This window comes from Vespa velutina, chromosome 3, assembly GCF_912470025.1.
Source record: "Vespa velutina chromosome 3, iVesVel2.1, whole genome shotgun sequence".
In the NCBI taxonomy this organism is placed as follows: domain Eukaryota; kingdom Metazoa; phylum Arthropoda; class Insecta; order Hymenoptera; family Vespidae; genus Vespa; species Vespa velutina.
In genome coordinates, this window is record NC_062190.1 from 11,303,279 (window position 1) to 11,318,501 (window position 15,223).

Sequence of the window (15,223 nt, forward strand, 5' to 3'; positions counted from 1 at the left end):
TGCAAGATGCGAGACAAGTTGAGGCGAAAGCCGCGAGAATAAAGGAATGGGTTACCAATAAGCTACGGGAACTTGAACAGCAGAATCAACATTTGAGAGAACAGAATAATAAGTGCAATCAGCAACTCGAATTATTGCGTAATCACATAACTAATATCGGCCTGAAACCACCAGTGAGTTAATAAAGATGATTTAATGTCTGCTTTTTTTTTTCTTTTTTTTTTTTTTTTTTTTTTTTTTTTTTTTTTTTTTTTTTTTTTTTTTTATTTAATGAATACTTTGATAGGTATATAAAATGATCAAGATCGATCGTTCGATCGTCCGATCAATTTAGTCGAATTTTCGTTCCTAGGCACCAACGAGAGCATCATTGTCTTTGGAAGTAGATCCAACGTTGCGTAGACGATCGGAAAGCCTAGAAGGGACGCCTCAGGCCGTACCGGAAAACGTTCAAAGTTCCGTAGCCGAACCTCAGACCGGCAGCAAGCACAGAAGACATCTTTCCGCGTGCGGAACCATACAACGTGGAATACCAACCACTAACATGGACTCGAGGTAGAGCTCACCGCATAAATTAGACATTGATACTTATCTTCTCCTTACTCTTTCCTATTATCCATCTATCTGTCCATCCATTTCTAATAGATATAATAACCACTTTGTTAATCTAATCATTTTAATTCGTCGTATAAAACGTATCCCGATTCTCCTTGGGAGGTCTCACGACGTAATAGCGGCGCCCGACTTTCCGAACCGTGGTACCCTGTAACGTCCTGGGACTTCCTGCGGGGATCTCTCGACTTGTCACTTTCGAAATCTCGCTTTTATTTATTTTCTTTTTTTTTTTTTTTCTTCCTCGATCGAAAATCGATTTTACCTCGATCCGATAACATCACCTGTTAGCTAGCTCACGCACGTGCTTTTCTTACATCACACACTTATTGACAATATAATCCGTTCTCTTTCTTTCTTTCTTTCTTTCTTTATTTCTTTATTTCTTTCTTTCTGTCTTTTTTTTTTTTGCATTTTTCTTTTTTTCTTTTATATCTCTTTTCTTTTTTCGTTTTCGTTAAAAACGTTCTTGTTACTCGTTCCTTTTTTTTCCCTGTAGCTTACTCTCCGAGGAGTTGGCGGCAGCTGTGGAAAATCTGGTGATGTTACCAAATATACCAGGTGTTTCCGAGACAAGCAGAGACAGCGGAAGTTCCGAGGCTGTGCACGATTACGCGGAGATTTATACGCCAAGTAGAGAAGGAATGAATTGGGGGCAGAGCACTGGACAAGGTCCCAGACCACCTACACCTCCACTCCATAGATTTCCCAGTTGGGAAGCTAAGATATATCAGGTAATCTCTCGTACAAGATTTCTACGTGCGTCTAACATAATTCTCAACATGGAGATAAAAATTTTAAAACTTTTTCCCTTAAATTATTTTTCTTTCTTTTTATTTTCCATTGTACGCATTCCTACGTTCTGTTTACATAGGTGGCAGACGGTGGCCTTGGTATCGGTCCACCAACTAACGAAGAATCGGCACCATCCACGATGACCAACACAACGAGCTCGTCGAAACATTCTCAAGCTACGGGGCATAATTTAACGGCACATAATTCTCAAGGCTATTGCGATATATCGGTACCGGTATATGCCACTGTTAAAGGTGAATATGCTCTGTTAAATTGCACCGATTGCAATTGTTTTCCATTGGCACGACGATTTTTCTTTTTCTTTCTTTCTTTTTTCTTTTTCTTTTTCCTTCTTTTTTATAGGTCGTGCCAGCCAAATCAGATCCATGCCGTTTGGTGACAGTTCCGACGATAGTTCGGACGGGGAAGAACATCCTAATCAAACGGAAACCAATACCAGAATTACCAACAGCTCGTCGGATAATACAGATTCCTCTCTCGGTAGTGGGAGTAGTCCATCGAAGAGCGTTAAAACGACGAGCAGTTTGAGCCCGGCTAAAAGAAGCTCCAGTGGATCTCCGAGCAAAAGCGTAAAACGTGGTGAGCTTCCAAATAATTTAACCATTTCATTTGTTTTATTTTAACTTATGATTCGTTTAAAAGGGGTACGGCGAACCTCCCGGCAACTTCGACAATTTCCTTGTTATAGACACCTCCCTTGAGTCAGGCTTGTCCGAAGATTATGCCATACCTCCTGACGCGCTCAGTTCTACGTCATTGGAATCAAGCATGCCCAGTCTCTTGATGCGAGTTTCTGGAGAAAGTCCAAAGAAGCAAGAATCTTTGGAAAAGACAGGACATTTGGCAAAACTTGGTGGAAAATTGAAAACTTGGCGTAAGAGATGGTTCGTTTTAAAGAACGGAGTGCTTACTTATTGGAAGAGTCAGAACGACGTGAATAGAAAACCTCAGGGGCAAATTGTATTGGATGAAGTTTGCAGGTAGAAAAAAAGAAAAAAAAAGATAATATAAAACGATTTTAATTCACGTTACTTTTGTTAACTACGTCGGCGCATCTCACGATTTTATTCATTCGAACAGGATAAACAGGGCCGAAGGTGCTGCTACCTTCGAGATAGCTACCGGTAAAAAGACCTACTATCTTACTGCAGATTGCATTGCGACGATGGAAGACTGGATAAGAGTTCTACAGAATGTACAAAGGCGGAACGCTACCAAATTACTTCTCAGTAAGGAAGATAACAAACCCACGATACAGGGGTGGTTGACGAAAGTCAAAAATGGCCATGCTAAGAAGTGCTGGTGCGTTCTCATTGGAAAAATGTTCCTGTATTTTAAGTGCCCTAACGACACGGTAAGCTTTATACGATAATAAAATTCAATTGTCTATATTAATTGTATTATTTAACTTATGTAAATTTCTTTTTTTACAATCTCGTTAGAATCCTATCGGTCAGATAAATATGAGAGACGCCAGAGTGGAGGAAGTGGAACATGTGTCAGACAGCGATAGCGAAGAAAGAGACGCCGAGTGTCCTCACGAGAGAACTATTGGAATTTTTCCAACACATCAAGGTCCTACTTATCTCTTAATGCCTCACAAACAGGATAAAGACAATTGGCTATATCACTTGACGGTCGTCTCTGGTGGTGGACCAAGCGCGGGAACACAGTACGAACAGCTGGTGCAAAGGTTAATGGAGACCGACGGTGATTCTAGCTGTGTACTTTGGAGACATCCTCTTTTGCTTCACACGAAGGAAAATATTACCAGCCCTTTAACTAGTCTGACATCCGAAGCCTTGCAAACAGAAGCTATTAAACTTTTCAAGGTTGATACTAATAATATATCTGGATAGATAGATGATGTATCATAAATATTACATTGTACATTTTTTAATACGCAAAACTAACGTCAAACTATTGTACAGGCTTGTCAGCTGTTTATGTCGGTGGCGGTAGAACAGGCAGGCATTGATTACCACGTGGTTCTGGCACAAAATGCGTTACAGCAATGCCTAGATCAGCCTGAACTTCAATCGGAATTTATATGCGCATTGGTAAAGCAGACAAGTCGTCACACACAACACCGTTTGGGCGTACAGGTAAAAAAGGCCGCCAGACTTGTGTCGCTGGGTACTGCGCGCGTTGTAAGTCCTGCTTATTGTTTAACAAACACTCTTTGCCCTGTACCATTTTTTGACATAGACTGGGATCGTGCGCCTTATCAAATATTTATATATACATAGGTATATATATATATTTATATATTTATATACTATACATATATATATATATATATATATATATATATATATATGTATGTATACGTTTACTTAGCTCGTACGAATAGCTTTTGTATCGTAAAAGAAAAGAAAAAAAATATGCATCGTGGAACGTCGAAAAATTTAATGTGCTTTTGTGAAAAAGAATAGAAAAAAAAAAAAAAAAAAAAAAAAGAAAAATGGTACATTGGGTACGCTTAGTCAAGTATTATACGTAATCGTTCAATTTATACAAGCAAGATATAAACTTAGTCTCACATTATCTTATATTATTTTCTATCTTTTTAGAAAGACTAACTTTATCAATTAACATAGCGATGCTGCGTATTTTCTCCTCGCCATAATACTTGACGAAGTTTAACAAAAGAAGAAGAAAAAAAAAAAAGATTTTAGTTTTAACATTCATTCATATTTCATTTTCATTTGCCGCTTTGAGTGTGCTGCTCCTAGGCTCTTATATCTAAACCGCATGCGTTTGTTTTTTCTTCTGGATATCATTATTATTACTATTATTATTATTATTATTATTATTATTATTATTATTATTATTATTATTAATTATTAATTATTAATTATTATTATTACGTTATAAGTCTTTTGGTTTTTTTTTTGTTTGTTTGTTATCATTTCTTTTTTTTTTTTTTTTTTTTTTGGTTTTATATACAAATTGTACATTTTAATATTTATACATCATACCCGATCACCTCACCCACCCTGACGCCCTTCATGTGAGCCGAACATATTTCGACAATTAATCATGGAAACGCCATTCTTTTTTATCATCAATCGTTCTCATCGCGTCTCTCCCCTTTTTTTTCCTCCATCTCGTAAAAAAGAAAAAGAAAGGAAGAAAAAAATAAAGAAAAAGAAAGAAAAAGCGTTTCGCATCGTATACCCTAACAACAGTTGTCAAAATACGTTCTGCGGCACACACACTTGCAGAATGGTATGTTGGTGTACATAAGAACCACACACAGAAAAACATCTTTTTTAGATTGTTGTTTTGTTTTTTTTTCTCTCTCTCTCTCTTTCTCTCTCTCTCTTTCTCTCTCTCTCTCTCTCTCTTTATCTTTCTCTTTCTCTCTCTCTCTCTCTCTCTCTCTCTCTCTTTCTCTCTCTCTCTCTCTCTCTCTCTCTCAAATATATTTTTTTTACTGCAATAGCTCATTAAAATATATTCTCTGTTTTGAATGCTGCTTAGAGAATTAGATCTTTATCGCCCGTATAAATAAACAAGCAAACAAAACAAAACAGAACAGAACAAAACAAAAAACAAAACAGAACAAAACAAAAATAATACAAAACAAACGAAAATATTTTTACAATAAAACTAAAGCTAGATCTTCCAAGAGGAGCTATCATCGTAGAAATGCAAGATATAATAAGATATAATTATCAAATCCGTCGTCGAGTAATTATATAGATATATATACATATATATATATATATATATATACATACATATATACATATGTGTGTCTATGATATAGCTTGACAAAGCGAAAATAATAATCACGTTCATTTGTTAAGTTTAAATGAGTCGTAATGCTTTTTCTCTTTCAAGCTGTAAAAAGAAAATGAGAAGGGAAAAAAAAAGAAAGCAAAAAAAAAAGCAAAAGAAACAAGAAAAAAAAGAAATCAAACTCACATGGCCTCAAGCGCTTTTATCTCATCCACATTTATTAATTCATCGATTTGACGGTCCATGCGTTTTATTGTGATTAACATATAGAATTACGTTTGGATATAGTTCGATTCTTATCACTTATATATAATATACTAACTAATTGACGATAAGGAAAAAAAAAAAAAAAAGAAAACAATGTTTCCACATTTTACATAATTCAGTCATGAGACTTAATCAATTGTTACTTCTTATTTGAACGATATATATATTTATATATATATACATATATACAAATATATATATATATATATATATATCGCATCATGTTTTTATAGTATTTAAAATTGTTGATAAAGTTTTGAAAGATCGTGCTGAAAAATGAAAGCTTCTTAAAAAGATATACGTCGAGAAAACTAATGATTAACGTCTGATAGAGAAGACGGTAGACGATAGAATAGGTATGGTTCAGTACAGGAATGTAGTAGTATGCCAGCATACCATTGCAGCAGCTCCTCCTCTGCGCCACGCAATCGCTCTTCACCTGCGATACGCAAAGTCCCGCGGCAAATGGCAGCGGTGAAAATGCGGACGCACAATCGACGGCCTCGTCTTCTCACAGTCCTCCGCTCACGCAGGGCCATTCAACTTCAACTATCTTGGATTGCAAAACTAATCCTGCCCAGTACGTTCTTATCCAAGGATGGCAGCTCCTTGCCCTGGCAGTTTCTCTATTTTTACCAAGGAACAATCGTCTCTTGTGGTACTTGAAGTTGCATTTGCAAAGGAATGCTGATAGCAAGTAAATATGATATCACTCTTTCTCTCTCTCTCTCTCTCTGTCTCTCTTCCTTTCTCTCTTCGATGATTTTCTATTGTATTTGATAATGATGCTTAAAATGATTTATTTATTCATTAATTTTTTATATATATATGTATATATATATATTTTTTTTCTTTTTTACTTTTTTTTTCAGAACGGAATGTGGCAAATACGCAGCCTATTGCGAAAGAGCATTGGAAAGAACTTTACAGAACGGCGGAAGGGAAGTAAAACCATCACGTATGGAAGTACTTTCAATATTGATGAAAAATCCGTATCATCATTCTTTGCCGCATGCTATACCTGTACACTTTTTAAATGGCACTTATCAAGTGGTCAGTTTCGATGGCAGTACCACGATAGAGGAATTTATAAATACATTGAATCAAGAAATTGGTTGTCGGGACGTACATCAATCTGGTTTTACATTGTTCAGCGACGATCCAATAGAAAAAGATCTCGAACATTTTATTGATCTTCAAGCGAAGGTATTAGAATATATGTTGAGCTATAATGTGTATATATATATATATATTATATATAAGTTTTAATTCAAATCCCGGTCTATATTCTTCTTTTCAGCTTTGTGATATTATTTCGAAATGGGAGACAGCTTTACGGGAAAAAAGATCGGGTAAATTCGAAAATACAAGAGTCATACAATTGACGTACAAATCACGATGTTATTGGCGGCAGGCAGCTAAAATGGAAACCGATAGGGAAAGATTATTATTGTGTTATCAAGTGAATCAACAAGTAGTACAAGGGAAATTCCCTTTGAATCGTGATCTTGCTTTTGAACTTGCATCATTGATGGCGCAGGTCTGTTTAAGAGAAAAGTACACCATTATAATCGGAGATTATTGATTTTTATATTTTGTTACGTTCTAGATCGACTTTGGAGAATACAATAATGATAAAGCACGTGGAAGTGGTCCTGGAAGTAACCCACATCATCTCGTACTTCAAGCATTAGATAAATTTTTTCCAATACGTTATCGGTCTAACATCACTGGTGATCAGCTAAGGTACATATATGTATATGTGCACACACACGCACACACACAAATTATTTTTACAGTACTTAAAAATTTCATTGATATTTTATCTTCCATTATTATGCAGAGAACTGCAGGAAAAATTACAAGAAAAATGGATCGCTTTAAGAGGACGCAGCGTATTGGATTGTGTCCGCATTTATTTAACATGTACCAGAAAGTGGCCTTTTTTCGGAGCTACACTTTATCAAGCAAAAGTAAATATCATCATTGATAGAAAAAACAAATATATTTATATATATATATAAACGTATGCCATGCATAACGTCAACAAATATTTTCCAGCTGAAACAAACTGATCCAGTAACCGTATGGATAGCAGTTAACGAAGATAGTGTAACGTTACTCGAGCTACAAACAATGGCAATAATGTGCCGTTATAATTACGCAAATATAGTCACTTTCGGAGGCTGTTTAGATGATTTCATGCTCGTTGCTTGCCCGGACGAGGGTGCCGCCGAACAAAAACTTCTTTTCGCTCTTTCCAAACCGAAGGTACGAATTTTGAATAATATACATATAAATAGAAGATATGATATTAATAATAAGAATAACTTGTATTTCTTTGTGTGCCTTTGTGCGTGCGTGTGTATGTGTGTGTGTGTGTGTGTGTGTGTGTATGCATTTGTGTATTACAGATATTAGAGATAACGCTGCTGATAGCTGATTACATGAATGCACTTGGACATGCTTTACCTGGCACTCCACAAATGAATACTTTGACACGCAATGGTTCACACAGATCTATAAAGTCGACTCTTAGACCTGCTACTGGTTCGTAAAGAATCATCCATCTTATTTTGATGAAACAATGCCTTTAAATATTGTTTATTACTCGATACATTTATTTATTTTAGGTTCAAGTTGTCTTCCAACACAACCGGATATTTTGAAATCAACTCCAGATCACCAAAGACCTTAGAAAGACTGGTTGGCTTATTTTTGAGAATAATGTGAAAGAATGTGTTTAACCGACTTATTGAAAGTTTGACATTGTCAAGGCACTAACTTTATATACAAAGGTATTACCTGCTGTATTATAAGAAAAGAAAAGAAAAGAAAAAAAAAAAAAAAAGAAAAAACACCGAACAAACAAAAAACAAACTTTGTGCAAATGATATATATATCGGATAGCACGGAGCGAAAGCAGTGAGTGCAGCAGTTATTTTGGTTGTGTTTTGTGTACATTAGAATGGAAAGCTTGTAGATGAACTTTTATGTAAATATTTAACGGCGCATATAGCACAGAGACCATGTGTACCATGTATATGGTGCAACAGAATGACTGAAATTACTCGAATCGATTTGTAACACTGCCTAATTAGTATGTCTAATTACATCGAATAGTTTCATTTTAAAGCTGAGCATCGTGCGGAAACGTTTTGCTACCGTATTTATATACCAAATACGAATCTCTAGTATAAAATACTAAATTTATGTGATGTGTCACGTACTATGTACATATATATTAATCAGAATTATTGAATGTGTTTAGAAATTTAGTGAACAAAAAAAAGAAAAAAGAAAAAAACAAAAAAGAAAAAGAAATACATAGAAATACATAAAAATATAATATGCGATACCCTTCTCTCTGAGATATGAGAGCATGTCGAAAACAAGAAAAAAAAAAAAAAAGAAAAAAGAAAATGTACTTCTTGCCAAACAAAGTGCAGTAATACAACAGCTTTTGTACAATTCGTATATGAAATCAAGTTAAAAATAGTGCGAATTGAACTGGATTCCTATTGTCAGCAGCAGAGCAAAAAGATGTTTTTGAGATGCTATTGATTTGGAAAAATTTTGACAATTTTTCTTCCGCGTATCGTATTATATGTTAAATGATTATTAATACTGAATGGCGAGGATAAAGAATATAAAATGAAGCTATCATTTTTTTAACGCTAATCACGGACCTCGAAAAAGATTTTTTCTACGGAAAGTAATATGACAAATTTCTTATATATTATTACATAATTCTGATAATAGCTAGTCTCATAGTTTATATTTATTTAATATGTAAACGAATATTTCTTTGTTTATATAAAGACACGACCAAATAGATGTAAAGGGGAACATATTTTATTTAACATTTAGCATCGTTCCTGCATAATACACGTGTGCAAAAAAAAAAAAGATTTGATTTTAATTTCATTCTCTTATAGAAGTTTTGTACCCGCTTGACGTGTCCTACGTAACTAGTTAATGTCTTCCTTCTCTTTAGTAACAAGCGAATATATAAAGTTAAAGTAGGGCTTTCGTGCAATAACGTACAAAACTTCTATAATTTGTTATATTATCTGAGATAGGCTGAATATGATCGTGCCTCCCTGAGCAGAATAGACGAATGAATCTATTGCACAGCTTCGTTTGGCGCATTAAAGATTTATATAAATTATTCGAGATCCTCAGAATACTGGAAACAGTACAAAGATATGCAAGAACGACACTTTGTCCTTAATTTTTATAATACGCAAACTAAATACTATTGTGTAGGTGCTTAGCACCTTTGTATCATGACGCAGTGAAATCATTCATTCTGTAAATATCATATACTAGATTTAAGTTTTTAAATGTAGTAGAATCGATACAGAGACAGCCAGTAAATAACAATTGTCATGGAAAAAAGAAAAACGGAAAAAAAAAATGCCTCTTTATGTCAGGAGGCTGTCTATAGTATTCTACTAAAGCCTACCATCTTACATTTATATTTATTATTTATTCGCATCAAGTGGCGCATAAAGGCATGAGCGGTGACAAGCAGGAGACATTGTACTATTGTACAGAAAAGCAAATAAACTGCTTGAATCTGCGGACAAGAGAAACCTGTACCTTTACCTTTAATTTAATAGAAATCATCTTTGAAATGAAGTAAAATTAATTAATATAATACATATATCCCTTTATTCCTCTCAATCTTAATAATACATTTATATATCTTAAAATTAATCGACTTCCTCGGGTCTTACAGGATGCGTTAGTGGTATTATCGATTTTTTATTTACATCTCTTGAAAGTGCTTTTCTCATATCTTTAAAAAAAAATTATATATATATATATATATATATATATATATATATATATATATATATATATATAAAAGATACAATATAATAATTATATTAAGTTAAAAATTGATTTTTATCTTACCAATTAAATACTTACCATAAGCATTTTCATCGGGATCCCCGTTATAATATTCTAATACTACTCTGTAGACAATATAACCCAATTGCTGATACATTTTAATAGCTACTTTGTTACTAACCCTGACAAACAAATCCACAAAGTATGCCTGTTTCCTATAAAACAAAATCCATAAATAATTAAATTGTCCGCTTATCTCTTCGCTATTATTCCTCTTTCTTTATCTTAGAATACTAATTACTTCTCCGATAATTCCTCTAATAATTTTATCAACACCGCTGCAAGACCGAGTCTTCTGTGATCAGGTGAAACGGTAAGAGCTGTTACATGGCCATGCCAATTTTCTGCAAGACCTTCCGCCTTTCCCATAACTGTAACATTATATTAAAAAGAATATCATAATTTTGTTGAAATATTATTCAGCGTCATTTTTGTACAGTTGATTGTTAAATATAATATACAAATTTTATTTCATAAAATGAGGAGATCTTTTTACTTACTATATCCCATTATTTCACCGCTTGGTGATTCAGCCACTTGAAAATATTCTGGCCAATGTGCCAGATATTGCATATAAAAGGATAATCCATACTATAGAAACAAAAAAATTAAGGAAAAAGAAAAAAAAAATATATATATATATATATATATATATATATATATATATTTATATATATATTTTTGTAAGCAGACAGAACATTTCTCTCATAATATTGGTATATTCTCAATTTGAAGAAATACTCTTAACATGTTGATAGCTACTTTACAAGATATTACTGTAATACAATAACCGAAAACAATTCTATAATGATTGTAATGTATTGTTAAAAGAGAATAAATATCTTGTAAGTACACACAAAGTAAATATGATCGACTTTTTGTATTATCAAATTTTTAATTTGTCGTTAGATATATATTCAGGCTACGTTTATTATTTTCCTACAACTTTGTAAAAAAAAGTATTTACAAACAAACTTCATATAATAGTTACTACTTATTTTCAATTGTAAATTATCCTTATACAATTTTATTAGAAAAATAGAAAACAACCTGTACAATTCTGAGATAATATATGGGATATCGGTTATAATGAATATTTTTTAAATAAAAAGGATACAGTTTCCGTGAGTGGATCTAGATTTCTGGAAAACAAAAAAACTATAGCATAAATCTTACGTGATATGACGTATTGAAAGAAAATTTGAGGTTAGAACATGATATTGCTTGGAATATCTCGTATAGCTTACATACACGTTGTTAAATTTGAATAAATCAGTACACGTGAAAGGTCTGAGCGTTGTCATCTTTTTTATTGAAAAAAAATCAGGTCTTTTTACGATTCTAAATGCACGTTTTATCACGTACACAAATGGCTTATCTGTAAAGGTAAAGAAATGTCATTAGAAAGAAAAAAGAAAATAATAGAATTTCATTAATACGTTATTATTTCGGAACGTTAATTATACCGATTTGTATGTCTAACTCATTGAAAAAATATTTTATTTTCTGGTAATCGGCTTGAAACAATCGGAAACAAACAAATGACAAAATCATTCGAAATAATTAACCTGATATGATGAAAGAAAAATTTATAACTTACTTTTATGTGAACGGATCAGAGAATTATACTTACAAACAAGGAAATAATCGTCGTTTACTTCACTTAAACAAAACGCATACTATTCAAGCATTTATATGAAAATCAGAAAATATAGTATAAGCTTCTTCTCTTTTGTCACGAATTTCAAGAGGCGCCACTATATGAAACTTTTTTCACGAAAAATTATGAAAACTGGGTTTACGCCAACAGCGAGTCCGGACATACTTCTTGACCAATTTTAATGAGCAAAATCGTATTTTAAAGATGAAGGTTTAAGCGAGGATATATCTTTCTCGAATTTTTGAAAAAGCTTTATTTTTATGCATAAACTATTCTCGAAGAAATATCATACTTTGATACGATTTTCTTCAAAGGAAATGAAGCTTTTTCAAAAATTCAAAAAAGCAGGATCCTAGAATAGACCTTCTTCTTTAATATGATACCTTGTTCATCAAGATTGGTCAAAAATTAAGCCTGTTCTCATTGTTGGCATGAATCATTATAAAACTAGGGATGACGAATAGCCTTAAGACAAGTTTTATACTTTTTGTAAATCTTTTCTTACACACGTCTTTTTGCAAATTTTTTTGTTTGCACAGCACACATCTATCATATAAAAAAGGACTCAAATATACTTATCTATATTTTATGTATTGAGAATTTACATTTTAATCTTTTTCGAAATATTACTTTTAATTGAATCTTATTTTATAATCTGTATAAATTGTAAACTTTATGTCGACTATAATTAAATATTATTATCAAAGTAATTAGATATATATAAAATATTCTAATTTTAACATATCACAATAGATTTTATTTTTTTTTTTTGTTTTTTTTTTTTTTTACTTAATGACAGATGTTTATGATATACTATACACAATAATATTTATGGTTTTCGATATTGTTATATCATGCTATTCAAGACATTTTGTTTACAATGGCTACATGTAATGATTGTAACTGACTGGTCCATTTGTCTAATGCATTATAACGAGCAGCGCAAACGGATTTTTTATCTAATTCAAGTACCTGGTTCACCTATAATAATATTTATAAATAAATATTTAAATATTTTCCTTCGTTATATTCGTTTCATTTCTTTAAATAACTTTTATACCTGATCAATTCGTCCGTGTATGGTACTATCAAGAATGCAAGATACAAGAAGACTTTCCACTTCTGATACATCTATATTCAATTCTTTACTTATGAAAGGAATATGGATCCTTGTGTAAGGTTTTATCAGCTTAATAAGAACCTAATATAAAAAAAGATATTATTGTATATATATATATACAATTAATTAGTTTTTTTTTTCCCCCCCTACTAAACATTTCTATTCCAAATTCAATTTTGTTATGTAAATTTTATACCTGAGTCCGAATATTTCGTAATAAATCCTCAATATGTTCTCGAATAAATGGATCATCCATAATATTATTTCTATTTTGTTTTAAAATTAATTCGAATTGATTGATATCATTGTTTTGATAACTAACTACTAAATTTGTCATTGCTAGAATTTCTGGATCGTTCTTGTATGGTTTTGCTTCTTGCGAGTCAAATGGATTAATTCCTGATTTCATTAACCTAAAAATTTTATTACAATATAAAATTGTAAATGTTACTTTGGATGTAAAAATTTTAAATACATAATACTTTGATAAGGAATACACATTTTTATATTTTATACTTACATATTTGCTAATACTAAATATTTTAAGCATGTTGTACGTCTTGGAGACCCTGATTCATCATAATTTTTAAAGGCTTCAAAAAAATCTGTGTGTGCTCTTTCAAATTCCCCTTCTCGTAAATGCATCTTACCTCCACATTCTAAAAGAATTGAATATATAGTTTTTACTCCAATTATAGCATTTAAAAATTTCATATTTGACAAATAATACTAACCTCTGATAACTCCCATTATTAAAGGATGTGGTATAGCACTTTTAATGTGAAGACTCTGTTCATATAAAGTTTTTAATTTTTTATTATTTTTTTGTGCAGTATACATTTGAATTTCTAAAGCATATATTTCTAAAAGTTGTGTTCCTTTTTTTAAGTCATCTTCTCCGTCATCGGTCTATAACAAATATATAACATTATTTTACATATATCTCATTTTTATAATATCTTTTTATATAATACATACTTGACAACTTTGATGAAGCTGCTTCAATATTTTGGCTAATTTATTAAAATCAGAACGATCAAAATATAACTTTCCCAATTTTGTATTAGTTTTAAACCATAGCCTATCATTTTTAGCATCTTTTAATGCATCTAAAGTAGTTTCATAAAAATCTTGTAATAATTCCATCTGTTAAAAATACAAGATAAATATAATTACATTTATTAATCATATCGAATAGATAATCTAACGTCCTTCTTTTTTTCAAATGCTTACATTTTTTGATGTACTTATATAATCGAGTATTGAATTAATAGATTTTTCTGAATGATTTCTCGTTACAGCACTTTTAATATAAGTTAATAATTGTTTATACCTTGCCATCATTTCTTTATAATTGGACTAAAATATAAAAGGTTATTAAATGAATTAATAATAAAAGACAATTATTAATATCATTATGCTATAACTTTGATATACCAATTTAAAATTAATTTTGATCATTTGTTTCAAAGCTTTGAAACCCCATTCTCCTTTTTCTCCTCCTTCCAAATCTAAAACTTTCTGAAAACTCTGCAATGCAGCTTTTGGGTCATCTTCTTTTAATGCTTTACTATTATAATATTGATTTTCTAAATCTACATCTGGTTCTGAATTAGAATCTTCTGAATATTCCTATAATAAGCAGTGATTTTGTAAATTAGTATTTTAAATTATTTTTTGTCTCTTAGATAGCTACGAAAATCCACGAAAAAGAAAAAACATAACCTAAAATAAAATGCAAATGTAACGATCGCACGAACATTTTTAATTTTCAATTAAAAATACTTACTAATCCGTAATCTTCTTCCTCCTCGCACATAAAATCATCTTCACCGTCGGACATTTTGTACTGATTTAAATGAACAATATAAAGTAGAAGAAAAATCCGTAAAATGCACTGACAGCGACGACAACGGTATTGTAGTATTTTGAATTCACATCATAGAACATGCAACCATGTGATTTGCTTCAAGAAAAAAAAAAAAAAAAAAAGTAATAGGTATAAAAGTTGTCAGCCCTTACTTCACGATAATGGCACCAATTTTAAAAATAAATCTTTTTCTAAAAAACATCGACTACAC

At 31.8% G+C, this 15,223-nt stretch overlaps 3 protein-coding genes across 20 annotated transcripts in view; 1 reads left to right on the top strand and 2 right to left on the bottom strand.

Annotated features, from left to right (window-relative positions):
• Positions 1 to 10,029, top strand: part of LOC124948008 (uncharacterized protein CG43867) — a 110,660-nt gene extending 100,631 nt beyond the window's left edge. For 7 of the 13 annotated variants that reach the window (XM_047491001.1, XM_047491000.1, XM_047491002.1 and 4 more), the window contains 17 exons: positions 1 to 173; positions 353 to 555; positions 1,112 to 1,346; positions 1,487 to 1,661; positions 1,771 to 2,007; positions 2,117 to 2,408; positions 2,509 to 2,782; positions 2,871 to 3,260; positions 3,360 to 3,578; positions 5,847 to 6,139; positions 6,315 to 6,648; positions 6,743 to 6,982; positions 7,052 to 7,188; positions 7,286 to 7,415; positions 7,504 to 7,713; positions 7,857 to 7,992; positions 8,076 to 10,029. The exon at positions 1 to 173 is cut by the window's left edge and continues 13 nt beyond it. In XM_047491001.1, coding sequence (XP_047346957.1) covers positions 1 to 173; positions 353 to 555; positions 1,112 to 1,346; positions 1,487 to 1,661; positions 1,771 to 2,007; positions 2,117 to 2,408; positions 2,509 to 2,782; positions 2,871 to 3,260; positions 3,360 to 3,578; positions 5,847 to 6,139; positions 6,315 to 6,648; positions 6,743 to 6,982; positions 7,052 to 7,188; positions 7,286 to 7,415; positions 7,504 to 7,713; positions 7,857 to 7,992; positions 8,076 to 8,140 — 3,743 coding nt within the window. In that variant the 3' untranslated portion in view covers positions 8,141 to 10,029. The remainder of the gene's footprint in view (positions 174 to 352; positions 556 to 1,111; positions 1,347 to 1,486; positions 1,662 to 1,770; positions 2,008 to 2,116; positions 2,409 to 2,508; positions 2,783 to 2,870; positions 3,261 to 3,359; positions 3,579 to 5,846; positions 6,140 to 6,314; positions 6,649 to 6,742; positions 6,983 to 7,051; positions 7,189 to 7,285; positions 7,416 to 7,503; positions 7,714 to 7,856; positions 7,993 to 8,075) is intronic. The other 6 variants (XM_047491004.1, XM_047491008.1, XM_047491005.1 and 3 more) reach the window with 6 other exon arrangements.
• Positions 10,030 to 10,096: 67 nt separating this feature from the next.
• LOC124948020 (N-alpha-acetyltransferase 20) lies at positions 10,097 to 12,137 on the bottom strand. 5 transcript variants are annotated; one of them, XM_047491043.1, is made up of 7 exons: positions 11,996 to 12,137; positions 11,614 to 11,740; positions 11,480 to 11,504; positions 10,863 to 10,953; positions 10,604 to 10,733; positions 10,381 to 10,517; positions 10,097 to 10,246 (listed from the first exon to the last, which is right to left on the bottom strand). In XM_047491043.1, exons 2-7 carry the CDS (start codon positions 11,664 to 11,666, stop codon positions 10,161 to 10,163), a joined length of 522 nt encoding a protein of 173 aa, XP_047346999.1. In that variant the 5' UTR covers positions 11,667 to 11,740; positions 11,996 to 12,137; the 3' UTR covers positions 10,097 to 10,160. The 5 variants fall into 5 exon arrangements, with proteins under 5 accessions (XP_047346999.1, XP_047347000.1, XP_047346998.1 ...); XM_047491044.1 differs by having other exon boundaries at positions 11,963 to 12,093; XM_047491042.1 differs by lacking the exon at positions 11,996 to 12,137 and adding an exon at positions 11,829 to 11,891.
• Positions 12,138 to 12,390: 253 nt separating this feature from the next.
• Positions 12,391 to 15,097, bottom strand: LOC124948018 (COP9 signalosome complex subunit 2). 2 transcript variants are annotated; one of them, XM_047491040.1, is made up of 10 exons: positions 14,932 to 15,097; positions 14,580 to 14,774; positions 14,376 to 14,501; positions 14,121 to 14,288; positions 13,877 to 14,051; positions 13,663 to 13,801; positions 13,339 to 13,555; positions 13,083 to 13,223; positions 12,995 to 13,003; positions 12,391 to 12,568 (listed from the first exon to the last, which is right to left on the bottom strand). In XM_047491040.1, the coding sequence occupies exons 1-10, from the start codon at positions 14,983 to 14,985 to the stop codon at positions 12,524 to 12,526; spliced, it is 1,269 nt and encodes a 422-aa protein (XP_047346996.1). In that variant the 5' UTR covers positions 14,986 to 15,097; the 3' UTR covers positions 12,391 to 12,523. The 2 variants fall into 2 exon arrangements, with proteins under 2 accessions (XP_047346996.1, XP_047346995.1); XM_047491039.1 differs by lacking the exon at positions 12,391 to 12,568 and having other exon boundaries at positions 12,782 to 13,003; positions 14,932 to 15,093.
• Between the last annotated feature and the right edge of the window lie 126 nt (positions 15,098 to 15,223).